The sequence below is a fragment of the Carettochelys insculpta genome, chromosome 15, assembly GCF_033958435.1.
Source record: "Carettochelys insculpta isolate YL-2023 chromosome 15, ASM3395843v1, whole genome shotgun sequence".
In the NCBI taxonomy this organism is placed as follows: Eukaryota; Metazoa; Chordata; order Testudines; family Carettochelyidae; genus Carettochelys; species Carettochelys insculpta.
In genome coordinates, this window is record NC_134151.1 from 4,832,214 (window position 1) to 4,856,022 (window position 23,809).

Here is a 23,809-nt window from a genome sequence, read left to right on the forward strand (position 1 = left end):
CTGCATCTTCTGGTTTTGTTAATGGTTTGGATTATTACTAATTTCAGCTCTTTTCATATTAAACAAAGTGTTTCCTTATGGAGGACGAACTCCTGTCTGATATCATGGTTGGTAGTTTCATTATCTGTCTAGCAGCATGCTTGTCTTCTTGGCAAGGCAAGAGGATGCAAAAGCAGAAGAAAAAGGTGCAAGACCCCCACCGAGGAACTGCAGGAGAATGTGCATGCTGTGTTGCTCATAGATTTTCTTTGCCACCGTTGGAAAATTTGGACTCATATCTTTGTTTTTGGACAGATTTGGGATAAAACAAGCTTGGAATGTTTGAAAGTATTAACAGGGCACACTGGCTCTGTTCTCTGCCTGCAGTATGACGAGAGAGTCATCGTAACTGGATCTTCAGACTCCACAGTGAGGTGAGTTTCAAATATCAGCACAACAAACTCACGTCTGGGGTAGCGGCACTGGGAACAAATAATCCACTGCAGGTACTGAAGTGCAAGGACCAAACCACAATACACACACAATACTGTGCCTTTAAAAGCTAGGTACACGGTACAGTAGATGATTGATTGTATGCAGTATGGATCCCCAGGTATTAGAATTGCATTCTTGTAGGATATGAATTCCAAAAGTTTTGAAAGAATTTAACTCTTGGATTCAGAGCACAGGCCAACACCTGCCTGGGATAGGAAGAAACTTCTCAAATGGGTGGACCAGTCCATAATTGTCCAATTTAGGTTTTCTTGCACCTTCCTTGGAAACATCTGACCCCTGTTGGCGATAAGATATTAAATGATTCGCCAGAAGTTCTTGTATTCTTATATTTAAATTTGTGTGAACTTAATGGTCAAAAAAAAAATTCTGTGACGGTCCTGGAAAGTGCAACACTCCAGCGAGTTTCAGCACAGTCTGAGGCAATGTAGGTTTCTTCAGTGTATTTTGCTGTTACGTTGGCCCAAAGGAGACTTCATTCTCCATGGCCATTCAGCTCTTAATCTCTGAGAGCCATTTATGGTCTCTGTTCTGGTGTTCTGGCCTTTGCAATAGAAATTGAGTGGCAAGTACCCCCTCCTCTTTTCACTTGAGCTACTGAACAGCCATAGGATGGCAGTAGCTTTCTGCTGATAGTGATTGGGACTTGACCTGGCGTTTTTCATATAGGTGAAAGATTGATACCTCATGACCAGTCCTTTGTGTAATCCATCCTCAACTTCTGCTTGATTTGGTGCTTTTTATACATAAGCTGCTTTGTTAAAATGACTTCTGGAATGAAGGCATGAAACTTAATTTGGGCATCCAGAAGGATAAAATGGTTGAGGAGACCTGTCCCTCAGACCAGCAGACCACACTTTATTGTGTACATTTCTTATTTGTAATGTGTGTAGTCATGCTATAATTCAGAATCAATTTCACTTTTTCCTCCCCTTAGAGTTTGGGATGTAAATACAGGCGAAGTTCTGAACACACTGATTCACCACAATGAGGCAGTGCTTCATCTGCGTTTCTGTAATGGCTTAATGGTGACATGTTCAAAGGACAGGTCCATTGCTGTTTGGGATATGGCGTCACCTACTGATATCACCCTGCGTCGTGTATTGGTTGGCCATCGTGCTGCTGTTAATGTTGTAGACTTTGATGACAAGTATATTGTCTCTGCATCAGGTGACAGGACCATTAAAGTAAGTTTTCAGAAAGAGCCCTGCTTTGTTTACTCAGGAAATTACAAACAGAATGACTGTGTGCTCAACAGTTTAAAAGAGTCTCCTTCAGAAAAACATCCGATTGTTGAATAGTCTCAGAGGAGTTTGCTTAGTCTTTAAGGTAGTAGTTGCTTAGTAGTTGAACGTGTGCTTTAAAATCCAATTCCCCAATGTGAACATGAGCAATTCTGTGGCTCTTTCTTTACTGTTCATCTAGTCTCTTCCTGTTAGATGTTAATGCCTTTATGCAAATAGCTTGGCTTCTAACATTTTTTATATCTTCTTCCATGCAGTTATAAAAAACTTAAAATCTCCTCATGACATGCTTAAACTAGAATTAGGTCATGAAACCATCTAGACATTAAATGTGGTACTTTCCTGTGCTTTTTCCAAATGATTTGTGTTATACAAATTGATGATTCTGTTCCAGACATATTAGCAGCCTGCTTTCCCTACCACACCACTTCAGCAAATAAAGCAAAGTTCACCATGCTTGAGGGATTAAAAGACTGTATTTGATGAGCATATTACATGTCAGAAGCTCTGTTGTCCCAAACTTACTAATGCAAGAGACATTTCCATCCCTCTCTCACTAGAACCACAGCTGGTGAAGACTATACCAAGAGGGTATTTTTTAGTAGTTATGTCCCAAACCAGGAGTTCTGGAATAGATTTTTGTGGAGCAAGTGCTGCGAGCTGTTGAACCAAACGATAAAACCTGCCTATAATGGAAACCTTTTTAAGCCAGGGATGTGGCAGCGTCCCTAATTCCAGCTGCTATATCTCAGAAACAAGTAAAAGGTACTGCGGATTGAACCTCCCAGGTTTGGCAGCCCTGGGACTTGACTGGTCCTGACAAGGGAATTTGCCAGACGAGGAGAAGTCAGTGCCAGCCCCTCTGTTGCCATTGTCCACGGGGCTTTGCTTCAGCAGTAGCACAACATCTGGCCTTGGCAGAGTGAGGGTGGGGGCTACTTAGGGGAAGAGACAGGATGACTGTGGAGTCCCACAGCTGGGGCCCAGGGGTGGAGCCCTGTGTGGCTGGTGAGCTGCGCTTCTGGTCCCTGCTGCTGGTTGTGGGGCTCCACCATCAGCTGCAGACTGCTTCTGGCCACAAGCCTCTGCAGCCTCCTGGCCTCTTCACCTGAGCACCCCTGCTCCATTCCGTACTTCTCCCCCTCCTTCCTTCCCCGAGCTTGAACTCTGCCAATGAGCTATTTGTGGTGCTCTGGGAGGGCAGGGAGGATTTACTGGGCACCGGGCCCCTGGCTTTTGCCCATGAGTGCCCCAGACTGGGAGCATCCATGGATGCTGGGCCAGGGATTTTGCTCGACAAGGGAAGTCTGGTTTATAGAGGGCCAGCCTGTAAAGTCTTATGGAAAATGGCTTTTTGGACTCTTTAGGTAACTTAAAATAAATTTTTTAAAAATAAAAGGGCACAAAGATTCTAAACAGTTCTCTTATCAGTAAACCCATCTTCCCACTCTCAAACTCTGTTCATTCAGCCTCAAGTCAAGAGTCCTTGGCCTTGTTTCTAGTAAGCAGTAGATTGTTGTCCATGTCAGTGATAGCAAATAGGTTAAGTGTGTCCAGACTTGTCTTTCTGTATCCAGAAACCTGTTACTTTGTGATCTGATTACTAGACAGCCAAAATTTAAATCCTATCAATTTTAAAATTACTTAAGCAATAATTGCTTTTAAAAATGTTTAAATGTGTTTACTATTTTAAATTTAAGCTGATTTAGTCAAATTGAACCAGTTTGTGTATTATAGCAGTTCAGAGAGGACCTAGTTAGCTTTGGAGCTCCATTTTGTTGTACATTGTGCAAATACAAAATGCCTCATGGTCCTAGTCCCTGAAGAGCTTAGTCTAAACTTTCATTTGTTTTTTCCCTCAAAGTTCTACTTAAAGTCCTGACATTTTAAGTGAAATTTGACTATAATTTCTGTTACAAAATCTTGAGCTCTCTAAAAATGGAACGTTTTTCATTTTTCCCACAGGTCTGGAGTACAAGCACATGTGAGTTTGTTCGTACTCTGAATGGGCACAAGCGTGGCATTGCATGCCTACAGTACAGGGATCGACTAGTTGTGAGCGGATCATCAGACAACACCATTAGGTGGGTAGAAGACTCTTGCTAAAAGCATGTTGGAGAGAGTGCACATTTTGCAAATGTAATCAAGAAGGGGTTTTCTTCCCACTAGGGCTCTTGAAATTATGCTACATTGACACCCCCACCATATTAAGTGACAGTCAGTGTTAGAAGGGGCAAACATTTCTGAGGGAACAACTAATACATCATGGCTACATCTACACTAGCCAAAAACTTCAAAATTGCCACGCAAATAGCCATTTCGAAGCTTACTAACGAAGCACTGAAATGCATATTCAGCGCTTCATTAGCATGTGGGCCGCCGCGGCACTTCGAAATTGACGCGCCTCGCCACCGCGCGGCTCATCCCGACGGGGCTCCTTTTCGAAAGACCCCGCCTACTTTGAAGTCCCCTTACTCCCATCAGCTCACAGGAATAAGGGGACTTCGAAGTAGGCGGGGTCCTTTTGAAAAGGAGCCCCATCGGGACGAGCCGTGCGGCGGCGAGGCGCGTCTATTTCAAAGTGCCGTGGCCGCCCGCATGCTAATGAAGCGCTGAATGTGCATTTTAGCGCTTCATTAGTAAACTTCGAAATGGCCATTTGCATGGCCATTTCGAAGTTTGGGGCTAGTGTAGGCATGGCCTAAGAGAGAAAATGGTTGGTCTGATTCAGTGGGGTAGACTGATCAGGAATGTGTCAATGTGTTCCCTTTTGGAGACTGTGTACAGCTGCCTCAGATGTATTCTGTAGTCACTTTTTTTTGCAGTGCAGTGTGGTTGTAGTTTTTTTGAGAACCAATACAACTATGTTAAAATGAAATTGCAGCATTAGTAAGTGGATTGGTGTGCTAGTGTCCCATGTGAATTTCTCAAAGATTCATTTTTTATATTTTCCTAAGGTTGTGGGATATTGAATGTGGTGCCTGTTTAAGAGTACTAGAAGGCCATGAAGAACTGGTTCGCTGCATCAGATTTGATAACAAGAGAATTGTTAGTGGAGCCTATGATGGGTATGTGCTTCAAACACGCTGAGAAGGTTACTCGTGTATGTCCCAGTAAAGCACACTTTTGAAATTCTCATCGCTAGCACACACAATGAGGATTCTCTTTTGGTTTACATTCCACTGTTCAAGTGATCTGGTTAAGACTGATCTACACTTATCATGGGTGTTGCTCACTTCCTATAGATTTCAGCAATGCAGAATACTTATACTGACTGTTGCTTTTTTTTTGACTGTTTTGTTTTATTCCGCAGCGCCTTCCAGTAACTTGTTCTTAGGGTTTATAGCACTGTTCTTTGAGGTAGGTAGGTAGGTAGTGGTAGCTCCCTGGAGAATTACTAGAGATGTTAGTGGTTAACTGGTAAGCCTTATGCTAAATGGATAAGGCTTACCAGTTATGATTAATTGGTGGGGGCTGGAGCATCCGCTCTCTCACTGTGGGCGGGAGCAGCCCAGCGCTGCCACGCATGGCCTGCAGTGGGTGGAGGGTACTCCCAGTGTGGCCTGAGCTGCTCTTGTCCATGGCAGGCCCAGGCCAGAAGTCCTGTGGGTGGGGTGCTCCAACCTGGCTGGGGCACCGTTGTCTGCCGTGGGCCTGGGATGCACCAGCTGGGCTGTACAGCTCAAGCTGGTTAGAATGGACAAATAGTTTGTGTTAAGTAGTGTCTGTTATGAATAGACACTTCACTTTGTTTCTGCCACACAGACATCACTCCTAGAGAAACCTGCTGCTTCCCAGCTGGTCTGACACCAGCACTGAACCTGTTTGTATTCTGAAGCTATATATTGTAGAGCTCACAAAATTTTGAAATCAAGCTGCACAGTCCAGCAGAAGGCAGCAGTGTCTCCTGTGCTTAAGTTTGTGGTGTGGAGCTGCTACCCAGGAGTCACCTGTAAACAAAAATAACCTAACAATTGAGAGAATTCAAGAAAACTGTACAGGGATGTGAATTATCCTGTTGTCTTTGCACTCCTTATTAGCGTGTCACCTCTGGTATTGGCCTGAATTATAGTTCCAAAAAATCATAATTCTGCGGAAGACAAGACAGGCACTCCTTTCAACTTGATTGGGTTATTTAATCTGTAATCCTAAATTGATTCCCAGGGTCTGTTCTCCCTGCATTTCATCAGCAGTATGCAGGATCTTTGAGGTCTTCTTGGTTTTAAGTTCATATGCAAAATATTCCCTGACCATGGAAGGGAATAATTCTGAGAATGTCATCCTGTGTTAGACAGTCAGCAGTCAAGGCCCTGTTCTGCTAGCTGCTGTGCTCAAATAAGACAATCCCTGCTCCCAACAAACTTAGTCATAGAATTTCTTTAATCCAATGTTAATGTTTGCTTAGTGCTAATAGGGTGGCATTGGGGAGATTCTAACTTTTGCTCTTCGTTGATTCAGATGTTTTTGTAACACTTATAATTAAAGCAACATTTCTATTATAATAAAATAACCTACATTCTTATTTCATTTTATAGCAAAATTAAAGTTTGGGACTTGCAAGCTGCTCTTGACCCTCGTGCCCCAGCAAGCACATTGTGCTTGCGGACATTGGTGGTATGTAAGCATTGATACATCTGGGATTTTATGCAGTAACACTACATTTGGCAAAAGAACTTTTTAATGTTACATTTTATTGCAGCTACAGTAAGCGTACTGGGGGTAGATGAAAATTCAGTATGCTCTGCAAATCCTGCTCTGGTCCCAGAGTTGGGAACAAGCTAACAGGATTGGGCAAGCTGCTGTGTGCACTGAATTCTTGTTGACTCTGAGCATAGAAGAAAAAAATGAGCTGTTAAGCTCTTCTGGCTCAGTGTTCTTGAAGGGTCTAAAAATGTAATCAATGTGACCCTGCATCCAGATTATTCTGGTTCCTGGTATGGTGTTTTACTGTCATATAAATATTGTACCACTCTCATAAAATAAATGGAAACAATTTGCAATACTATCTGCCTTCCTTAACCCTTTCTCCTAATTGTAGAAATGGAAAGAATAGCTGCAGAAGGTAGGGGATCTTGTGTGGAGAGGATTGTCATAGAAACTCCAGCCATTTCCAAGCAGACTTTAGATAATATTTTTTTGTAATAAAGGCTTTGGTTTATGACAATAGTCTTAGTTTTTAAAAGTATATTAGGGACATTAGATACACCATGGTCTCATGGTTATTGAATATACAGATAGTATGTGAACCCAGAGATGAAACTGAATCTTGTCAAAGGCATTGCTTATATAGTATCTGTTTGATGACTTATTCAAAATGATCTGGGTTTGTCCACTTTCTTCAGAAGAGCCTGCAGCCCAAAACCAGTAGCTCACTATTTGATCAGCAGCCTTGACATAGAGGTTGAGTATTGAATGTGCACAGAGAGGCCACTGACCTCTTAGTGTTTGCATATAATTCAGTTACAGTGTATGCTGACTTCAGTCACATGTTGTCAGTATGGTACCTTTGGCCAAACCTCTCACCAGCTTTAAAAGGGTACAGTGCATCACTTACTGTGGTGAGTCAGCAGGGCCAAGGACAGACCTTTGCATTCTCCTGTGGTAGTGCAGAGTCTTGGTGCCCCATTTTGGTATTGCTATTTAACATAATAAATTTGTTTTGTGTACCAGATAAACACCGGCAGCTTGTCAGTGCTAGACAGTCTTTTTTTTTTTGTTTAAGTTGCTTACTCTCAATTGGCAATCTGTCCAGCTGGCCTGTAATTCTCTCAGCCTTTATCTCCCTGGTTGTCAGCTTTACAGTAGAATTTGTGGCCTTACATGCACTTTATTTGAAGCCATTCTTTTTGCTGCAGTCTTTAAATAGCAATAGTTCTTCATAGACCTGTGTAGATCCTTGACCAGTGAGTCTAAACTTTCATCTCCAATTTTGTGTCCAAGTGAGTGTTTTGAGTATGAAATTAGTGAAGATGGTACATCTCCTGGCCTACTGACTAAAATTTTACTGTTTATAGGAGCATTCAGGACGTGTGTTTAGACTCCAGTTTGATGAGTTTCAGATTATTAGTAGTTCCCACGATGACACCATTCTGATTTGGGATTTCTTAAACGTGCTACCCAGTGCCCAGAATGAGACACGCTCTCCATCCAGAACGTACACATACATCTCCAGATAACAGTCTGCACTTTACTAGCCTCAGAAGGTAACTCTGTTATATTCTGTACTTGTGTATTCCGTGTCATTTTCCTGGTGCCTTTGTGTGACATTGGGGTTTAATTCTTAAAGCTTAAAATGCCATAGAATCTAATTGATCTTCAGTTCCTCCTGCCTCAAAGCAGATAGTTGAAGTACTAACCGCTATTTTTTGCAACGCTCTTAGGTCATTAAAAAAGAGATTCGGTAGTCATTAAACTCAGATTGTGAATGATATTTCTGAAACCAAAGGTTCTAAAATGACACAATATAAGAGAATGTACAATTTAAAAATAACCAATGCTTTGGCCATGTATTTTACTATTTTCCATCAGAATTTTTGTTGTGAATTTTAGCAAGTATGCCTTGCTTACTACCTAGGCATTTTTCTGGTTAGAATGAGAAGGTTCTTGCAGAGCCTAAAGTTTATCATGTAGTGTGTGAGGAACCTGTGATCCAGTAACTAGTCCTGAGAGTTGGGACTTTAAAAAGTGCTCATACTGTGTTGATGGTCTTGAGAGTTTAGCCATTTATTTCAAAGGGGAGCAGCATAAGCCCAACATGAAGCACTTTCCAATATCCCAGCCTCAGATTCTGTCCTGGGTTCTTCTGATGGCTCTATTTGGGCTTGTCACACAGTAGTAGTATGGAAAGTAGAGATTTTCCTTTCAGCAGAGCACATCTACTGCAGAGATCTGCCCTTTGTTGGAGAAACTAAAGTGACCTGTAAGCCAAGATTTTCTTCATACTTTTATTTCCTTTGGGTGTAGCGAGCCTTAATGATCTGGCACTTTGAAATGAAATTCTTCATGTGGAAAGATGTATAATGGAAGCGTGCTTGTAAATTACAGTGACATTGAAAAAAGTATTCTTGCGTGTAACATTTCTCTGTGATCATCACAAGTTATAAATATATGTTTTCAAAAGGAAAAAATGCATCAGGATAGGAAAAATGAGTTTGAAGAGGCTCACAAAGTTTTTCTTTTTCAGTGCAACAGTCATATATTTAGTTGTCTAAATATACTGGGTAAAACCCCTTCCATAGATCCATTTGCTAGACCAGTGGAGTCTTTTTCTAATGTCATTCAGGTTGTTGCCAACAGTTAGACTTCATATTATAAATAGCAGTGAATATTCAGACTTGGAAACAAAATTTGCTGTACAAGAACAGATCTGAGTCTCATACAGTCTAGTATCCTGTCTCTGGCAGTGACCAATACCAGATGCTGTAGGGGAAGGTCAGGCACCCCAAAGAGTACAATTATGCAATAAGTTTGCCCAAAGGGCAAGTATATTTTGGAACCGGGGGCAATTAGTAATAGTGTGGCTTCTGCTTGAAAGCATGAGATTGCCTCTTGCCAGAAAAGTGTTTTCCTATCAAATGTAAATGGATTGTCTAATTTATATAATTGAAAAAGATGGGATGAGGTTGAGGCAGTCAGAGTTGGTCCAGTTAAAAAAAAAAAAAAAGACCTGCCTTGTCCCTGTAATACCCTGGGACAATCCTGACTGCAACAACATTGCATTTCCTGTTTTAAGTCTTGTTCTGATCATGGTTGTGATAATTTGTAGCAATGAGTTCCGTGAATTATTTCATTGTTTGCAGAAAATCTTTGGTGTTTTGAGTGGGTTAGTCTTCTGTTAGTGAAATGTCTTTTTCTTTATCTCAGGAAATTCCATTTTGCTTTTGTTGAGATGTAAACACATCTCATTTGCATGCCTCTGAAAAACGGTTGGCAGCCTACTAAACTAATAACAGATCATATGACCAATCCAAAGAGGACAAGTTGATTTCTTCCATCCACTTTAACCTAGTGACTGACTTCGCCTTCTTTGGGGGGGTACCACTTTTGTGTGGAGCTGCCTCAACCCCTTGCATCAAGAAGGCCAGAAAGAGGGCCACACCTGGCTGGTTTTCCTCTACACCCAAGACCCAGCAGAGCTGACGAGGTCAATTAACTCAGGAAGGACGTGGCCCACTTCCAGCACCTGAAGTGGAAGTTTGAACGACAAGAGAGGAGAAACTGCTTTTGTAGTTGGCCAGCCACTCCCAGTCTCTGTTCAGTCCTTTATTGGTGGTGTCAAATTTGTAAATGAATTGTAGCTCTACAGTTTCTGGTGTCTGTTTTTGAAGTTTTTTGTTGCAGGTTACCTGCTTTTAAATCTGTTACCGAATGTTGAGGGAAACTGAAATGTTTTCTTACAGCTTCTTGTATGTTACCATTCCTGATATCTAATTTGTGTTCATTTATTCTTTGATGTAGAGACTGTGCAGTTTGGCCAATGTATATTGCAGAGGGGCATTGCTGGCACATGATGGCATATATTACATTAGTAGATGTGCAGGTAATGAGCCCCTGATGGGGTTGTTGATGGGGTTAGGTCCTGTGATGGTGTTGCTGCTGTAGGTATGTGGGCAGAGTTGGCACCAAGGTTTGTTTCAGGGATTGGTTCCAGGTTGAGTTACTGTTGTGTGGTCTGTAGTTGCTGATGAGAATTTGTTTCAGGTTGGCAGGCTGTCTGTAGGCAAGGACGGGCCTGCCTCCCAAGGTCTGTGAGAGTGAGGGTTCATTGTCCAGGATGGATTGTAGATCACTGATGATGCACTGGAGAGGTTTTAGTTGGGGACTGTAGGTGTTCTGTTATTTTCCCTTCTTGGGCCTGTCTTGTAGCTTTTGGCTTCTGGGTGCATGTCTGGCTCTGTCAATCTGTTTCTTCACTTCCTCAGGTAGGTATTGTAGTTTTAGGGAAGCTTGATAAAGATCTTGTAGGTGTTTGCCTCTTTGTGAGGGATTGGAGCAAATGCGGTCATACCTTTAGTGCTTGGCCATAGACAGTGTGTCGTATGGTGCGCCTGGCTGGAAGTTGGAAGCATGTACGTAACCATTGTGGTCCACGGATTTCCGGTATAGAGTGGTGTTTTTGTGACCCTCACTTACTTGTGCTGTAGTGTCTCGGAAGTGGATCTCTTGTGTGGACTGGTCCAGGCTGAGGTTGATGGTGAGGTGGAAACTGTTGAAATCGCAATGGACCTGTTGAAGAGCCTCGTTCCTATGGGTCCAGATGATGATGATGTCATTGATGTAGTGCAAGTAGAGGAGGAATACTAGGGGACGACAGCTGGGGAAGCATCGTTCCAAGTCAGCCATTAAAATGCTGGCACACCATGGAGCCATGCAGGTGCCCATAATGGTGCCACTGATTTGAAGGTATAAATTATCCTCAAATCTGAAATAGTTGTGGGTGAGGACAGGCATAAAGCTCCGCCACCAGTTGAGCCTTGGCTTCATCAGGGATATTGTTCCTAACAGCTTGAAGTCCATCTTCATGCAGGATATTGGTGTAAAGAACCTCTACATCCGTGGCGGACAGGGTGGTGTTTTCAGGGAAGTTACTAATTTATTGTAGTTTCCTACATGCCTCCATGGCAAGGAGAATGGACTTTTCAGAGCCCTATTAGATAGTTCCTTCAGCACTGCCTACCAGTGGCTTGTCAGCTTCTTACACGGTTTAAAATTTTACATTTTGTTTGAATTGCTGCAGTATTACTGTATTGTCTTCAGGATGAGATTGTCCTACCCATAGTTAATTGTGGTGGTGTATCTAAGGATGTGATACTGCTCCTAATGAAATGGATAAAGATTCCCATTGGCTGTCATGGGTATTGGATCAGGGTTACAGGAATTGAATTCTGTCACAGACAGGACAGCTGTCACAGCTCTCATATCCCAGGTTTCATGAGTTGGTATTTTGGAGACAGCAAACAGTAATAATGTGGTTTACACTCTGCCTGAACAATTTCCCTTTTTGTTACCGACTGAAACCTTTCGAACAAGCCACCTGGTGGAAAACCATACTTTCTGGGTGACAAATAAGAATCCACCAGTTGACATGTGCCAATTACAACTTTCTTCTGCCAACAAAGCAGATAGTTTGTAATGACTTAAAGGTTGTGCAGGAATATGATTGGGATAGTTATATTATATTACTTGCCAGTCATGGAAGAAGCACTACCATGTTTTTCATGCCAGTCAGAAGCATAACTACATGAGCATCTTAAGAGTTCAGAAAAGTTTCCTCCAATCCACTCCATTGCATCTTACTCCATTTGGTCAACAGCCCACCAGTGGCATGACTTGTTTTCAGTCTTTCATTTTCCTCCCTCACTCTCAAATTCTTTTTGGTTATAAAGATTTGCTGGTGCAAAATTAGAAGTTTTTGGCATTGTTAGCAACGTCCCTGCAGATTCTATACGTTTGGCACAGTTTGGAGCAGTTTGTGCCTGACTTATCCTGTTACACAGAGAAGTAAAATATGCAAAGCTGCGTATCCCTGTAATTGAATGGTCTTGGTAATGACAGTCCCTTATGTAATTGTTTCTTGTCTAGAAGGGACAACATAGTGTCACGTTCCTGAATTTTTTTCATAATCAGAATCCAAAAACCCACAAATCTATATAAAATAACACTTAATATTCAGTTTTTTATTGTGATACTTCATGGAACAAGTATATGTGCTCCGGCACATTGTACGTCTTTGCATTCTCAAAAACAAGCTTTGTACCCGTTTTTACAAGGTTCTGAGTGTACATGCCTCTTCAAAGTGGATCATTTTTGACAACCCTGGCAGGGGGTTATAAGAAAGTTTTATTGCCTTCTGTTGAATTCCTTTTGTTTATTGTAACATGATAAAAATTGTTACCATATGATAGTCTAATATTCTTAAATTTAAGCACTGGAGGGGGGAAAAGATGTTTTAACCTTTCAGCTGTGAAAATCTCATGAATAGAACAGTTCATCAAAATCTGCAGCATGTGTTCTGGGAGTGGAAAGTGAAATTTGACCTTAGATTTAATTATTTTAAGCTTAATTATAGTAAGAATTTTCAATTTGGAAAAAGCTATTTAATGAAATAGTGTAATCATATCACTGTGTGGAAAAAGTAGCTCTTGTGGAAATATTCTAATTATCTGATTTGTGGGATCATTTCTCAAGATCATTAAGTCTCATTTTCATGTGTTAATGTAACAAGTAACTGAATTTAATAGTTCTACTTAAATTAAAGGATAGTTTACTTGACTAGATTGATTTTAAAAAGTGAATGGTTTCACAAGCCAATTTTCCCAGTCCAACTATTTAGACCTGTGATGATAAAATACAGTCCAGCCTGATATAACCTACGCATGTTGCTTCTGGAGGGGATAACATTTAGCTCACTTCTCTGTAGTGTTCTTTGGTGTGGCAAAGGAGAGGGTTGTTTCCTGAGGTGTTAAGTGTAGGCTGAAATTCTGACCTTGAACAAGGCCCATTGTACCAATTATTCCCCCCCACCCTCAGCCCACCCCCTCCCCCACTTCACCACCAGTCGTTTGTCAGAGACTTAGCAAATGATTTTGTTTTGTTTCACATGTAGGAAAAGGTCAGTTTATTTCAAAGTTGCTGCATTTATAGGGCTGAATTTTCAAAAGTTTGTAAATCTCACAATGCAGACTAATCCGATTTAATGTATGATTCAGGTTCCACAACCAGTAGAATTAAAATAATGGCCTATAGAGGTGCTATTGTCTCCCAGGTATGTCTGCCCTGCAGTGAGACACCTGTAGTTGGCTCTTGCCAGCTGGCTCTGATTCACAGGTCTCAGGCTAAGGGATTCTTCAATTGTGGTTTTGGCATCTGGGCCCCAACTCAATGGGTCAACTGTGGGTGTCCAGCTGCAGTGTAGATGTACCCTAAACTGATGATGTTATTCGAAAGGTCCCTTTAACATTTTTGTTCTAAGGAGTCTGTGCTATGCTGATTGGCGTGTTTAGATGCCTTATTTTAGCAAGCTAATGCTTTAATGTGAACTCAGAGTGCAATAGGAGTATTGTTCTGTGATGTATACCAACTAACTCCTGCCATATGTCAACAAATAATAGATTGTACTGGGCCTGATTGTAGTTTCTATTGTTTCAGCTTGTCTCTATCTGTTTCAGGATTCCATATTCTTGAACTACTGGATATTTGGCTACTACATATATGCCTGAAGATTTTGATTCACAGCTAAAGTCAGAATTGGTTATAGACGCTGTGTAGATGCAAAGCAGCACAATTCTGTATCTCTCTTAAACTTTCCTGCTCCCCTTCAGTCCCCAGTGGTCTCCTCTAAGGAACTTACTACAAATTCACTGACTTCAACTACATGAAAATCAGAAGCCGATCTGTCACCGCAGTGAAAAATCCAAAGCTTCATGTGTAAATTGTCCATATAAACTGAACTAGGATGGCTTGTTTTCCAGAGATAAATCAGAAGTCAAGAAAGGACTTGGCCTAATTTATATTGCTTTGCACTTTTGTCTGACTTATAAAGAAAAATTATTCTCCAGTGAAATTTGGGTGCCAAACACATACCCAGAATGTACAGAGCTTTGCTTTCAGAGTCACTATGCTCCTTTAGACTTCATGACAAACTCAGAGCCTGTTTTGTTTGCTAGGGTGTACGCTGGACTATTAGAAATATTTCTGAATGGATCAGTAATATTTTTGGATTACAGTTTACTTGTTTCTGCACCAATAATTTCTTTTAATTTAAAGATTACCTGTAAATCAGGCTAGATATCTAAACTAGTTGTATAGCACAGTCTTTTTTTCTGTCAACTGTGCCCTGTAATAATACAACCGTCCTAATGTTTGGTATAGTAAAATCTTTACATGTGTGCTTGCCTCACAATTTCAAATACTGTATAAGCATGTAGATATAATGTACATAAGCTTAACCTCCAGGTGCTAGAAGTCAGGGTTTCCTGACACTACACACTAATACAAAATGTGTTAGCACTTGGCAGCAGGACATTCTAACTACTGGCACTGACGGGATTAAGAATTACCTAGAACTATTTCGCTGCAAAAGGAGGTTTTCAGTATTCATTAGGATTTTTTAATGGGAGCGACATATTTTAAAATGTAATTTCTAAACTTTTTAAAAATTAAAAAAAATTAATTTATGTTCTGTATCTTATATTTTGTGCTGCAGTATTTACAAAACTTTTTTTTAAACAGGTAGGTTGCCACATAGGCCTATAGATGTCCTTCCACAGCATTAGTTTGGCTGCTCAATGGAAAAAATGCCATTAGCAAAAGTCAAATTTATTTAAAATATGTAATTAATGACTATAGAGGTGGGTAGAGGCCCCTTCAAGGCAGAACTATGATGCCCAGACTTAAAATTGAAATTAAGATCACTTATCCATAGCTGTTACACTATGACCTTGTTATGATGCGGCATCAATGTTTCTCTTCATTAGCATGTCCATATTGCAAAATGTCTTAGTAGTAGTTCCTTATGTTGTCACGGTTCTCCTGTCTCTAATTTATACAGTCTCATGTTTATTTAATCTTTTTTTCTTGGTAAAAGCCGATAAATGCCATCTATATAGTATTGTCCTCTGAAGATGCCATGTACGACTACAGTTTTCAGTAGTTTTCTTTAATGCTTAATTTGAAAATGCACTAAACCCACAAGTGTGTAAAAATAGTAGCTATTGTCCTGGGAGGAGAAATATGTTGTCACAGAAATGTAGGCAGCAGACAGTTCTCTGTCATCATTTGTTGTGTATTTCGTCTTCTGTTGGCAGCACTTTTTGGTTTCAGATTTTCCCTTTTTTGGTCAAGGGGCGTTAAAGAATGTCAGTAGTGCTTTTGATGACCAATGAATTAATACTAAACGTACAGTGCAACAGCTATGGTTAGATCTCATCCACCTGCATGTAAGGCAAATTTAGAATAAAGCGCACATCAGATGTTACAGAAATGTTAGAAAAGTGCAACGTATGGTTAGTCCTTCATCCCGCCCTTTGCATTGAGAGAGAGAGAGAGAGACGGTTGGGATCAGTGTTTAAATTAGGAAATTCCCTTTCACTTGTTACTACAAAGATATGTATTGCTTCGAGATGATCAAACCTCATGAAGTACAGAAGATAACATGTTTTGATAAGCATCTGTAAGATCACCTTTTGGTAAGCTTGACAGTAGTTTGTGAAAGTGGCTTACTCTACCCTTTTCATCTAATAGCTTTAATATTAAACTGTTTAAAAAAAGACATCAGTTGCAGTCCTGAAGAAAAAAACTCTTTGTTTATGAAGAATGGAGTCCCTTTTTATGCATGTGTAAGAATAAATTCATGTTTTTCCGTGGGAGATAATGGTATTTGAACATGCAGTCTCACCTTTGATTGTGCTTTGTGTAACATAGCAGTGGACTTTGTGAGTGGCACACGAGGAACTGGGCTCTTGGGACTCCTTCCTGGCTGCACTCTGGACTTTGTTTTGCTAACCATAAGTGAGCAATTGTACATTACTGCTATATTAATGTTTCAAAGCACTGGGGTAGTCTAAATCTAACTTGTAATTATGTTTGCCAATGACATGTTTGGAAAGTCTGTGTATGAACAGCTGATTGAAACTGGTAAATTGTACAGATATTGTTCATGATCTAAAGCTTTGTACTGTGGAATGTGCTTAATAAAAAAAATTGAACTTCATTTGTCCAATAAATCATTATGTAATGTCATCTAAACCTATGTCAGTATTACCCATCAGTTTATCCAACCTTAATGCACAGTTCCTTCAAATGTTAATTCCAAACTAATGCTCTTAATAAAATGTTCCTATATTTTATTGTAATATGTTGAAGACTTTTCTAACAGGGCAGTGCTTCTAACCAGTAATACGATGATATGAAATACTTCCATGCTGGCTTGGGAGTTGTGTGATGCATGAGACTAAAGGCCAAATAGCTTAGAATTTGCAGCAGTCTGTCATACGTGGTGGCACAACCACACATTCTGGAATGTATTAAAGTATTTCCAGAATGTTCGCCTTCATTCCTTTTAGTTGTTTACTAGCTACAGAGCAAAAGTCTTACATAGCTCAACATGTTTGTTCCTTGTCCAAACTGTTTCACAAGCAGCACTTAGTGTGCTCGTGATCCGAAAAAGTGAGTCAATCTATCTGCTTTACTGTGTTTTTACTCTGCCTCATGCATTGACTGAATTGTCAGCTGAGTTCTGATGACTGAGTGTGAGCCGTTGGATCCACGGTGATGATTGGGTGCTATAATCTGGAGATTGGTGGAAAGGAGACTGAGTAGAACCCCATTTCATAGTTGAGCTAGCCTTCTGTATTAAGAAGCCAAGCACTTCAGAGTTGCCACGAACTCAATTCTTTCCCCTCCTTTTCCACTTGTTCCTTTGTCAGATTTCAGTGTTACTGGCCACTATGTGTAGCTCTTACTTAGTAACCTCTTGAAAAACATGATTCAAATGTTGATCTGTTTTTGTAGCTAGATTATCTTAGATCCATCTGTTCATTGCCAAAAGGCTTTTTTGGTGGTCCTGATCAGTCCTGTGTAAGAAACACCATTGTTCCATAGGGCAAAACAAGGTTAATGTGCAGTTTACTGCACGAATTATGGAATGATGGTTTGATTTTAATCTTGAAAATGAGGTTTCATCTATTGTGTGTACATATTAAAGATCTTATGCTTGAAGAACAACGGGATTGTCCTGATCACTTGGGCCAACGTTCTCCTTTCTGCCTCAAGTGTGTTGTGCACTAATTTATCTGTTGATCTGCAGACAGGCACAGTGGGGCTGGCAGCATTAACAGGCAGGGGATAGACTTATTTGTAAAGATTTGTAGATGAAGCGAATTTTGAATTGCATGGAAAGGGTTTTGAAACTTGGAGGTGAAAGTATCATACCTTCAGCATCTAGGCTGGTGGGCTCATGAACTTGAACTGTCGGCTTTCAATTATAATTACAAACAAAGAAGATTTGGCATTGGTGAGTCTCATGCTCCAATTATTCATTTCAGTTTAATTCCCATAAATCTCTTTTTCAAGTGACCACAAACTGAGGTTGGCGATTGCACCAGTGTAACTGAGCTAGATAGCAGAACTGGATCTTTTCACATCCCAGCAAGGTGCCGGGAAGAGGATCCTTTTACCAATCTAGATTTATTTCAGTGTGAGATACTTTAGGTGCATCTCCCTTACTCTAGCAATGCAGAATTTGATAGATCGAGTGTCTCAGTGACTGATTCGGTTTTGGTTTTTTAAGGTTATAAATGTAGTGCTCAGAATGTTGTCCATTTCCCAGTAAAACTCTCCTGGTGTATTCTAATTCTCCCATGCAATGGCATAATCATCCATGTCCTTGAGCCCTTTGGAATCAAAGACCGAGATCTATTACATCTGAGGATAACTGAGCATGCTTATTTTCATGTGGAAAGGAGCTGAGGATCCAGAGAAGTGCTGAGAGCATTCTTTTGTGCTTTTCAGCATGTTTTTTTCAAGCCTCACTTACATCAAGAATAAACAAAGAGCATCTGAAGTTGGTGGATGAAAAGCTCAGAGCAGCAGAGTCAGCATTTCCTCCCAGCATTAAATGACTCTGCACATCAAGACAAGCTCAGATGTCTCGCTACCAATTTCCGTGTTTATTTTTTATAGAATTTGCGGTCGTTCGTTACAGCCTGTGAATCGGCGTGTAGCACTGTGCTCATCATTGAATTCAGGGAAGTGTTTTGGAGTTCCATTCCATGTGAGGTAGTGCCAGGGTTGGATCTTTGACATGGAGTTTTGTATTTGATTCCAAAGCCGTACAAAAGCAGTGCTTCAAAGAGTAAAAGGTAATGGGTAAGTCTTGATCGATGATAATATTGTTAGTTGATGTTTCTTGATTGGGACTTGTATTATTCATCACATAACAATGTTTTTATGTGGCATCTCGCTGTGAATGTGGAATTCAACTGAAAATATTGTCACTATACAACAAAGTTGTTAAGCCAGCATCGTTTATTATATTGTACAGACTGAAAGGCAAGCATGGTAAACTCTTTAGAGGAAATGTGAGGGTGAGATCATTTGGAGACAATATGGTGGTCTGCCTCAAAATAATTAGTGTCATTAAGGTGTGCCGCAGCACAGAAAAGGTTGGGAATCACTGCTTTACATGTACAAACCTCATTTCTCTTAGGCCAGAGCTAGACTAGGAAGTAAAATCAATCTTTTTTTTTTTAAATACACAAATCCAGCTACAAGAGTTGCATAGCAGGAGAACTGGTAGGGGGAAATAAATGTGGGTGGCAACCTCAGCAGCAATGATCATGAGATGGTCAAGTTCATGATCCTGATGGAAGGAAGGAAGAACAGAAGAATATGGACTCTGCGCTTCAGAAAACAGACTTTGACTCCCTCAAGCTATGTCTACACGTGAAGCCTACATCGAAGTAGCTTATTTCGATGTAGCTACATCGAAATAGGCTATTTCGATGAATAACGTCTACACATCCTCCAGGGCTGGCAATGTCGACGTTGGGCAGCACCACATCGAAATAGGCGCTGCGAGGGAACGTCTACACGCCAAAGTAGCACACATCGAAATAAGGGTGCCAGGAACAGCTGCAGACAGTGTCACAGGGCGGACTCAACAGCAAGCCGCTCCCTTAAAGGGCCCCTCCCAGACACAGTTGCACTAAACAACACAAGATCCACAGAGCTGACAACTGGTTGCAGACCCTGTGCATGCAGCATGGATCCCCAGCTGCAGCAGCAGCAGCCAGAAGCCCTGGGCTAAGAGCTGCTGCATACGTTGACCATAGAGCCCCGCAGGGGCTGGAGAGCGAGCGTCTCTCAACCCCTCAGCTGATGGCCACCATGGCGGACCCCGCTATTTCGATGTTGCGGGACGCGGATCATCTACACGTGCCCTACTTCGGCGTTCAACTTCGAAGTAGGGCGCTATTCCCATCCCCTCATGGGGCTAGCGGCTTCGACGTCTCGCCATCTAACGTCGATTTCAACTTCGAAATAGCGCCCAAAACGTGTAGCCGTGACGGGCGCTATTTCGAAGTTAGTGCCGCTACTTCGAAGTAGCGTGCACGTGTAGACACGGCTTCAGAGAGCTGATGGGAAGGATCCCCTCAATTACTACCATGAGGGGGAAAGGAGAGCTGGCTGTATTGTAAAGAAGCCCCACAGAAGGCACAGGAATGCACCATTCCATTGTGCAGTAAGAAAAGCAAATATGGTAGGCGACCAGCTTGGCTTACTAGAGAAATCTTTGAGCTTAAACACAAAAAGGGAACTTAGAAAAAATGGAAACAGGGACAGGTGACTAGGGAAAACTATAACGATTTCTTGAAGATGAGGGTTGTAATCAGGAAGGCCAAAGCATCATTGGAGTTACATTCCTTGCTAGCTGCGAAAGGTAACAAAGATTTCTATAGGCATGTTAGCAATAAGAAAGTGGCCACGGTAGGTGTGGGGCTGTTACTGAATGGGGAAGGGAACCTAGTAACAGGTGATATTGGATAAAGCTGAAGTGCACAATGCTTTTTTCACCTCTGTCTTCACAAACAAGGTCAGCTCCCAGACTGCTGCATCAAGCAGCACAGCATGTGGAGGAGGTGGGCAGTCTTAGTGGGGAAAGAACAAGTTAAGAACTATTTAGAAAAGCTGTATACACCCAAATCCAAAAGGCTGAATCTATTGTATCTGAGGTTGCTGAGGAAGTTGGTTGATGTGATTGCAGAACCACTGGCCATTATTTTTGAAAACTCATAGTGATTGGGAGAGGTTCTGGATGATTGGAAAAAGGCAGATCTAGTACCATTCTTTTAAAAAGGAAAGAAGGAGAATCAGAGGAACTACAGACCTGTCAGACTCACTTCAGGTACCGAAAATATCATAGATCCTCAAGGAATTCATTTTGAAGCACTTGGAAGACAGGAAAATGATCAGGAATAGTCAACATAGATATACCAAAGGCAAATCATGCCTGACCAACCTGATTGCATTCTATGATGAAGTGACTGTCTCTCTGGATATGGGGAAGGTGGTGGATGTGATACACCTGGACTCTAGCAAAACTTTTATTGTGATATCACAGTATTCTTGACAGTAAGTTGAAGTATGGAAGATAAATGGACTGTAAGGTAGATAGAAAGCTGGTTAGATTGTTAGGCTTTACAGATTGTGATCAATGTCTGGTTGGTGATCGGCACCTGGACAGATCAAGTGGCGTACCCCAAAGGTCAGTCATGGGGCCAGTTTTGTGCGACATCTTTAATGACCTGGATGAGGGGATAGACTGCACTCTCAGCAAGTTTGTGGATGACACTAAGCTAAAGGGAGAGGTACATACACTGGAGGGTAGGGATAAGGTCCAGAGTGACCCAGACAAATTGGAAGAGTGGGTTGAAAGAAATCTGATGGTGATTAACAAGGACAAGTGCAGAATCTTGCACTTGGAACATGAGAATCCCAAACACTGCTACAGATTGGATACAGACTGGCTAAGCAGCAGTTCTGCAGGAAAAAACCTGGGCATTACAGTGCATGAGAAGCATGAGTCAACGATGTGCCCTTGTAGACTAGAAAGTTAACACCATATTGGGCTGCATTAGTAGGACCACTGTCAGTAGATCTAGGGAAGTGATTATTCCCCTTTATTCAGCACTGGTGAGGTCACGTCTGGAATATTGTGTCCAATTCTGAGCCCTCCCATTGCAAAAATGATGTGGACTCATTGGAGATAGTCCAGCAGAGGGCAACAGAAATTATTAGGAGCCTGGAGCACATGACATGAGTTGAAACTAAGAGATTTGGGCTTATTTAGTGTACAGAAAAGTGTGAGGGAGGATTTCATAGCAGCCTTCAATCTCTGGAAGGGGAATTACAAAGAGGATGGAGAGAGGCTGTCTTCAGTGGTGACAAATGACAGAATAAGGAGCAATGGTCTCGAGCTGCAGTGTGGGAGTTTTAGGCTGGATATTAGGAAACAGTTTCACGAGGAGGGTGGTGAAATACTAGAACAGGTTACCTAGAACAACAGGGAGCAAACTTTATGTCATGCCCCACCGTTCATCCCTGCAATTAGTGGGGTCCCCCAACCTGCCAATGTAATCCAAACCAATGGAACTTTCGGTTATGTTCGTGTGGGGGGGGGGAACAACCTTTTGGCATGTGTAAGAAAACGAGTATGTAGAATGTGAAAAGTTTATTAATCTGTATGTACATGTGCACAGATGCATAAAAGCAGTAATGTGTTTCAACATATTTCATGAGATCAGTGGTCCTGAGATGATCATGATCAGAGCTGATCATGCTGTCCCCCACTTATGAAATTTCACACACACTCCCCGAGTGAGCCCACCTCCTACTTTGCACATCCCTGACCTACAGAAATGGTGGAAACTCTACCCCTAGGGGTTAAGTCCTGGCTTGACAAAGCCTTGGCTGGGATGATTTAGTTGGGATTGTTCCTGCTTTAAGTAGGGGTTTGGCCTGATGATCTCCTCAGGTCTCTTCTGATTCTGTGATGTATCTAAAGCTGATTTTTACCTCCATCCACATTGGCACAAGTTCCCTTGCCCGTCATGACCATCAGGAGTACTGGCATCAATGGTGTTGCCATGACTGTTCAGGTGAGCACTTAGGTGTGCTAAATTGAATCCTGTAAGATCGACCGCCAGCTCGTGACTCTTTCCCGAAGTGTACATGTATTCTAACTGTCCCATGGGAGGGCAGGCCGCAGGGCAGGGGAGAGGGGGGAGGCGGGAGGGAATTTGACACGGATAGAGCACTGGGTTCCTCTTGCTAGAAGTAACCAGTGCCAGCATATACCAGTTTGAATGGGGTGCAATAAGCAAGCAGGTGGACTCAGAGCTGTTGAATCAGCACTGCTTAAGACACAGGCAGGGCATGCGTGTCTGCAGGCTGTCAGTGTCCAGGCTGTGAGCTCCAGCCTCAGAACGTTTAAGGCACCCCGGATTAAAGGCAGGTGGTGATAGTACACCATGCTCATCTGGATTGCACCCCCCTAATGCGGTTACAAAGCTTCTTTGGATTGTAGTGCGTCAGAGTTGTGATCATTCTAGGTATGTGTGAGCTGGATGGTACTGAATGTGCTTACCTGCTTCTTAGCTCCTCTGACCTTCCCCCAACAGGCCTTGCTAGCCAGATGTACTATTTGAGAAGAGGAATGTACAGCTAACCATGCCATTTAAATATGTTAACGCTTTGCTCACTTGTCTCTTTTCCTGGATAGCCAGTTTCTATTTAACAAAACTGCACTTCCCAGTAGCTCAAGCGAACATCACACGGCATTGGTGGGAGTTAATCTGGAGTTAACTGTTGCAAGATTTGGCCATAATTTTATCAAGTTTTTTTTCCCTTCCTTTGTTCAGCTCAGATGCACTTGAACAGAAAAATTCTTTATCTGGCTTTTACCAAATTCATACTAAGCCTACATATCCCAGGCAAATACAGCCTTAGAAAAATACCACTGTTCCCTAATTGAAGTGGGTAGGATACAGCAAACCGGCCTCAGAAGCAGTTGCCACCTTTCTTGAAGTGATTGCTGCTGAAAGTAAAAAGCACATTTCAGTCAATTCATGAACTACAGTAAGGAAGCAGCTAGAACAGACTGTTTCTTTCCCCTTCCTAAATTGCATAGCAAAGGGTGCAAACAAGCTTTCTGGAAATATTACAGAATCTTCCTGCGCTAAAACAGTCCTGGGGGCATTCTGAAATTTTACCAGGGCTCCAAATGCAACAATTGTAGAATTCACCCAGGAGTAACTGAGAGGATCTGTGGGATTTTCCCTATCTGTGAAACCAACCCCTCTTGCAAACAGGCTCAGTCCATCAACTTCTAGCTCTGGAAATGCTGTGATGAGAGGAAAATCCATGGGGTCAGTCTAAGAGCAAATTTCCGTTAGTAACTCGCAAATGTGAACTCCCTTAACTCTTGTTCATGGTGTCAAAGTTTTGGAATGTGTTAGTAATAAGCAAATATCTAAGCAGGGATTGTAGGTGTCTGGTTTTTATCAGTCTTTGCT

General features: G+C 41.7%; 1 protein-coding gene across 8 annotated transcripts in view; it reads left to right on the forward strand.

Moving 5' to 3' along the window:
* Positions 1-16,446, forward strand: part of FBXW11 (F-box and WD repeat domain containing 11) — a 124,398-nt gene extending 107,952 nt beyond the window's left edge. For 7 of the 8 annotated variants that reach the window (XM_075009481.1, XM_075009488.1, XM_075009480.1 and 4 more), the window contains 7 exons: positions 295-413; positions 1,430-1,679; positions 3,702-3,820; positions 4,694-4,804; positions 6,272-6,350; positions 7,751-7,939; positions 13,904-16,446. In XM_075009481.1, coding sequence (XP_074865582.1) covers positions 295-413; positions 1,430-1,679; positions 3,702-3,820; positions 4,694-4,804; positions 6,272-6,350; positions 7,751-7,912 — 840 coding nt within the window. In that variant the 3' untranslated portion in view covers positions 7,913-7,939; positions 13,904-16,446. The remainder of the gene's footprint in view (positions 1-294; positions 414-1,429; positions 1,680-3,701; positions 3,821-4,693; positions 4,805-6,271; positions 6,351-7,750; positions 7,940-13,903) is intronic. The other variant, XM_075009482.1, reaches the window with a different exon arrangement.
* The last annotated feature ends 7,363 nt before the right edge of the window (positions 16,447-23,809 follow it).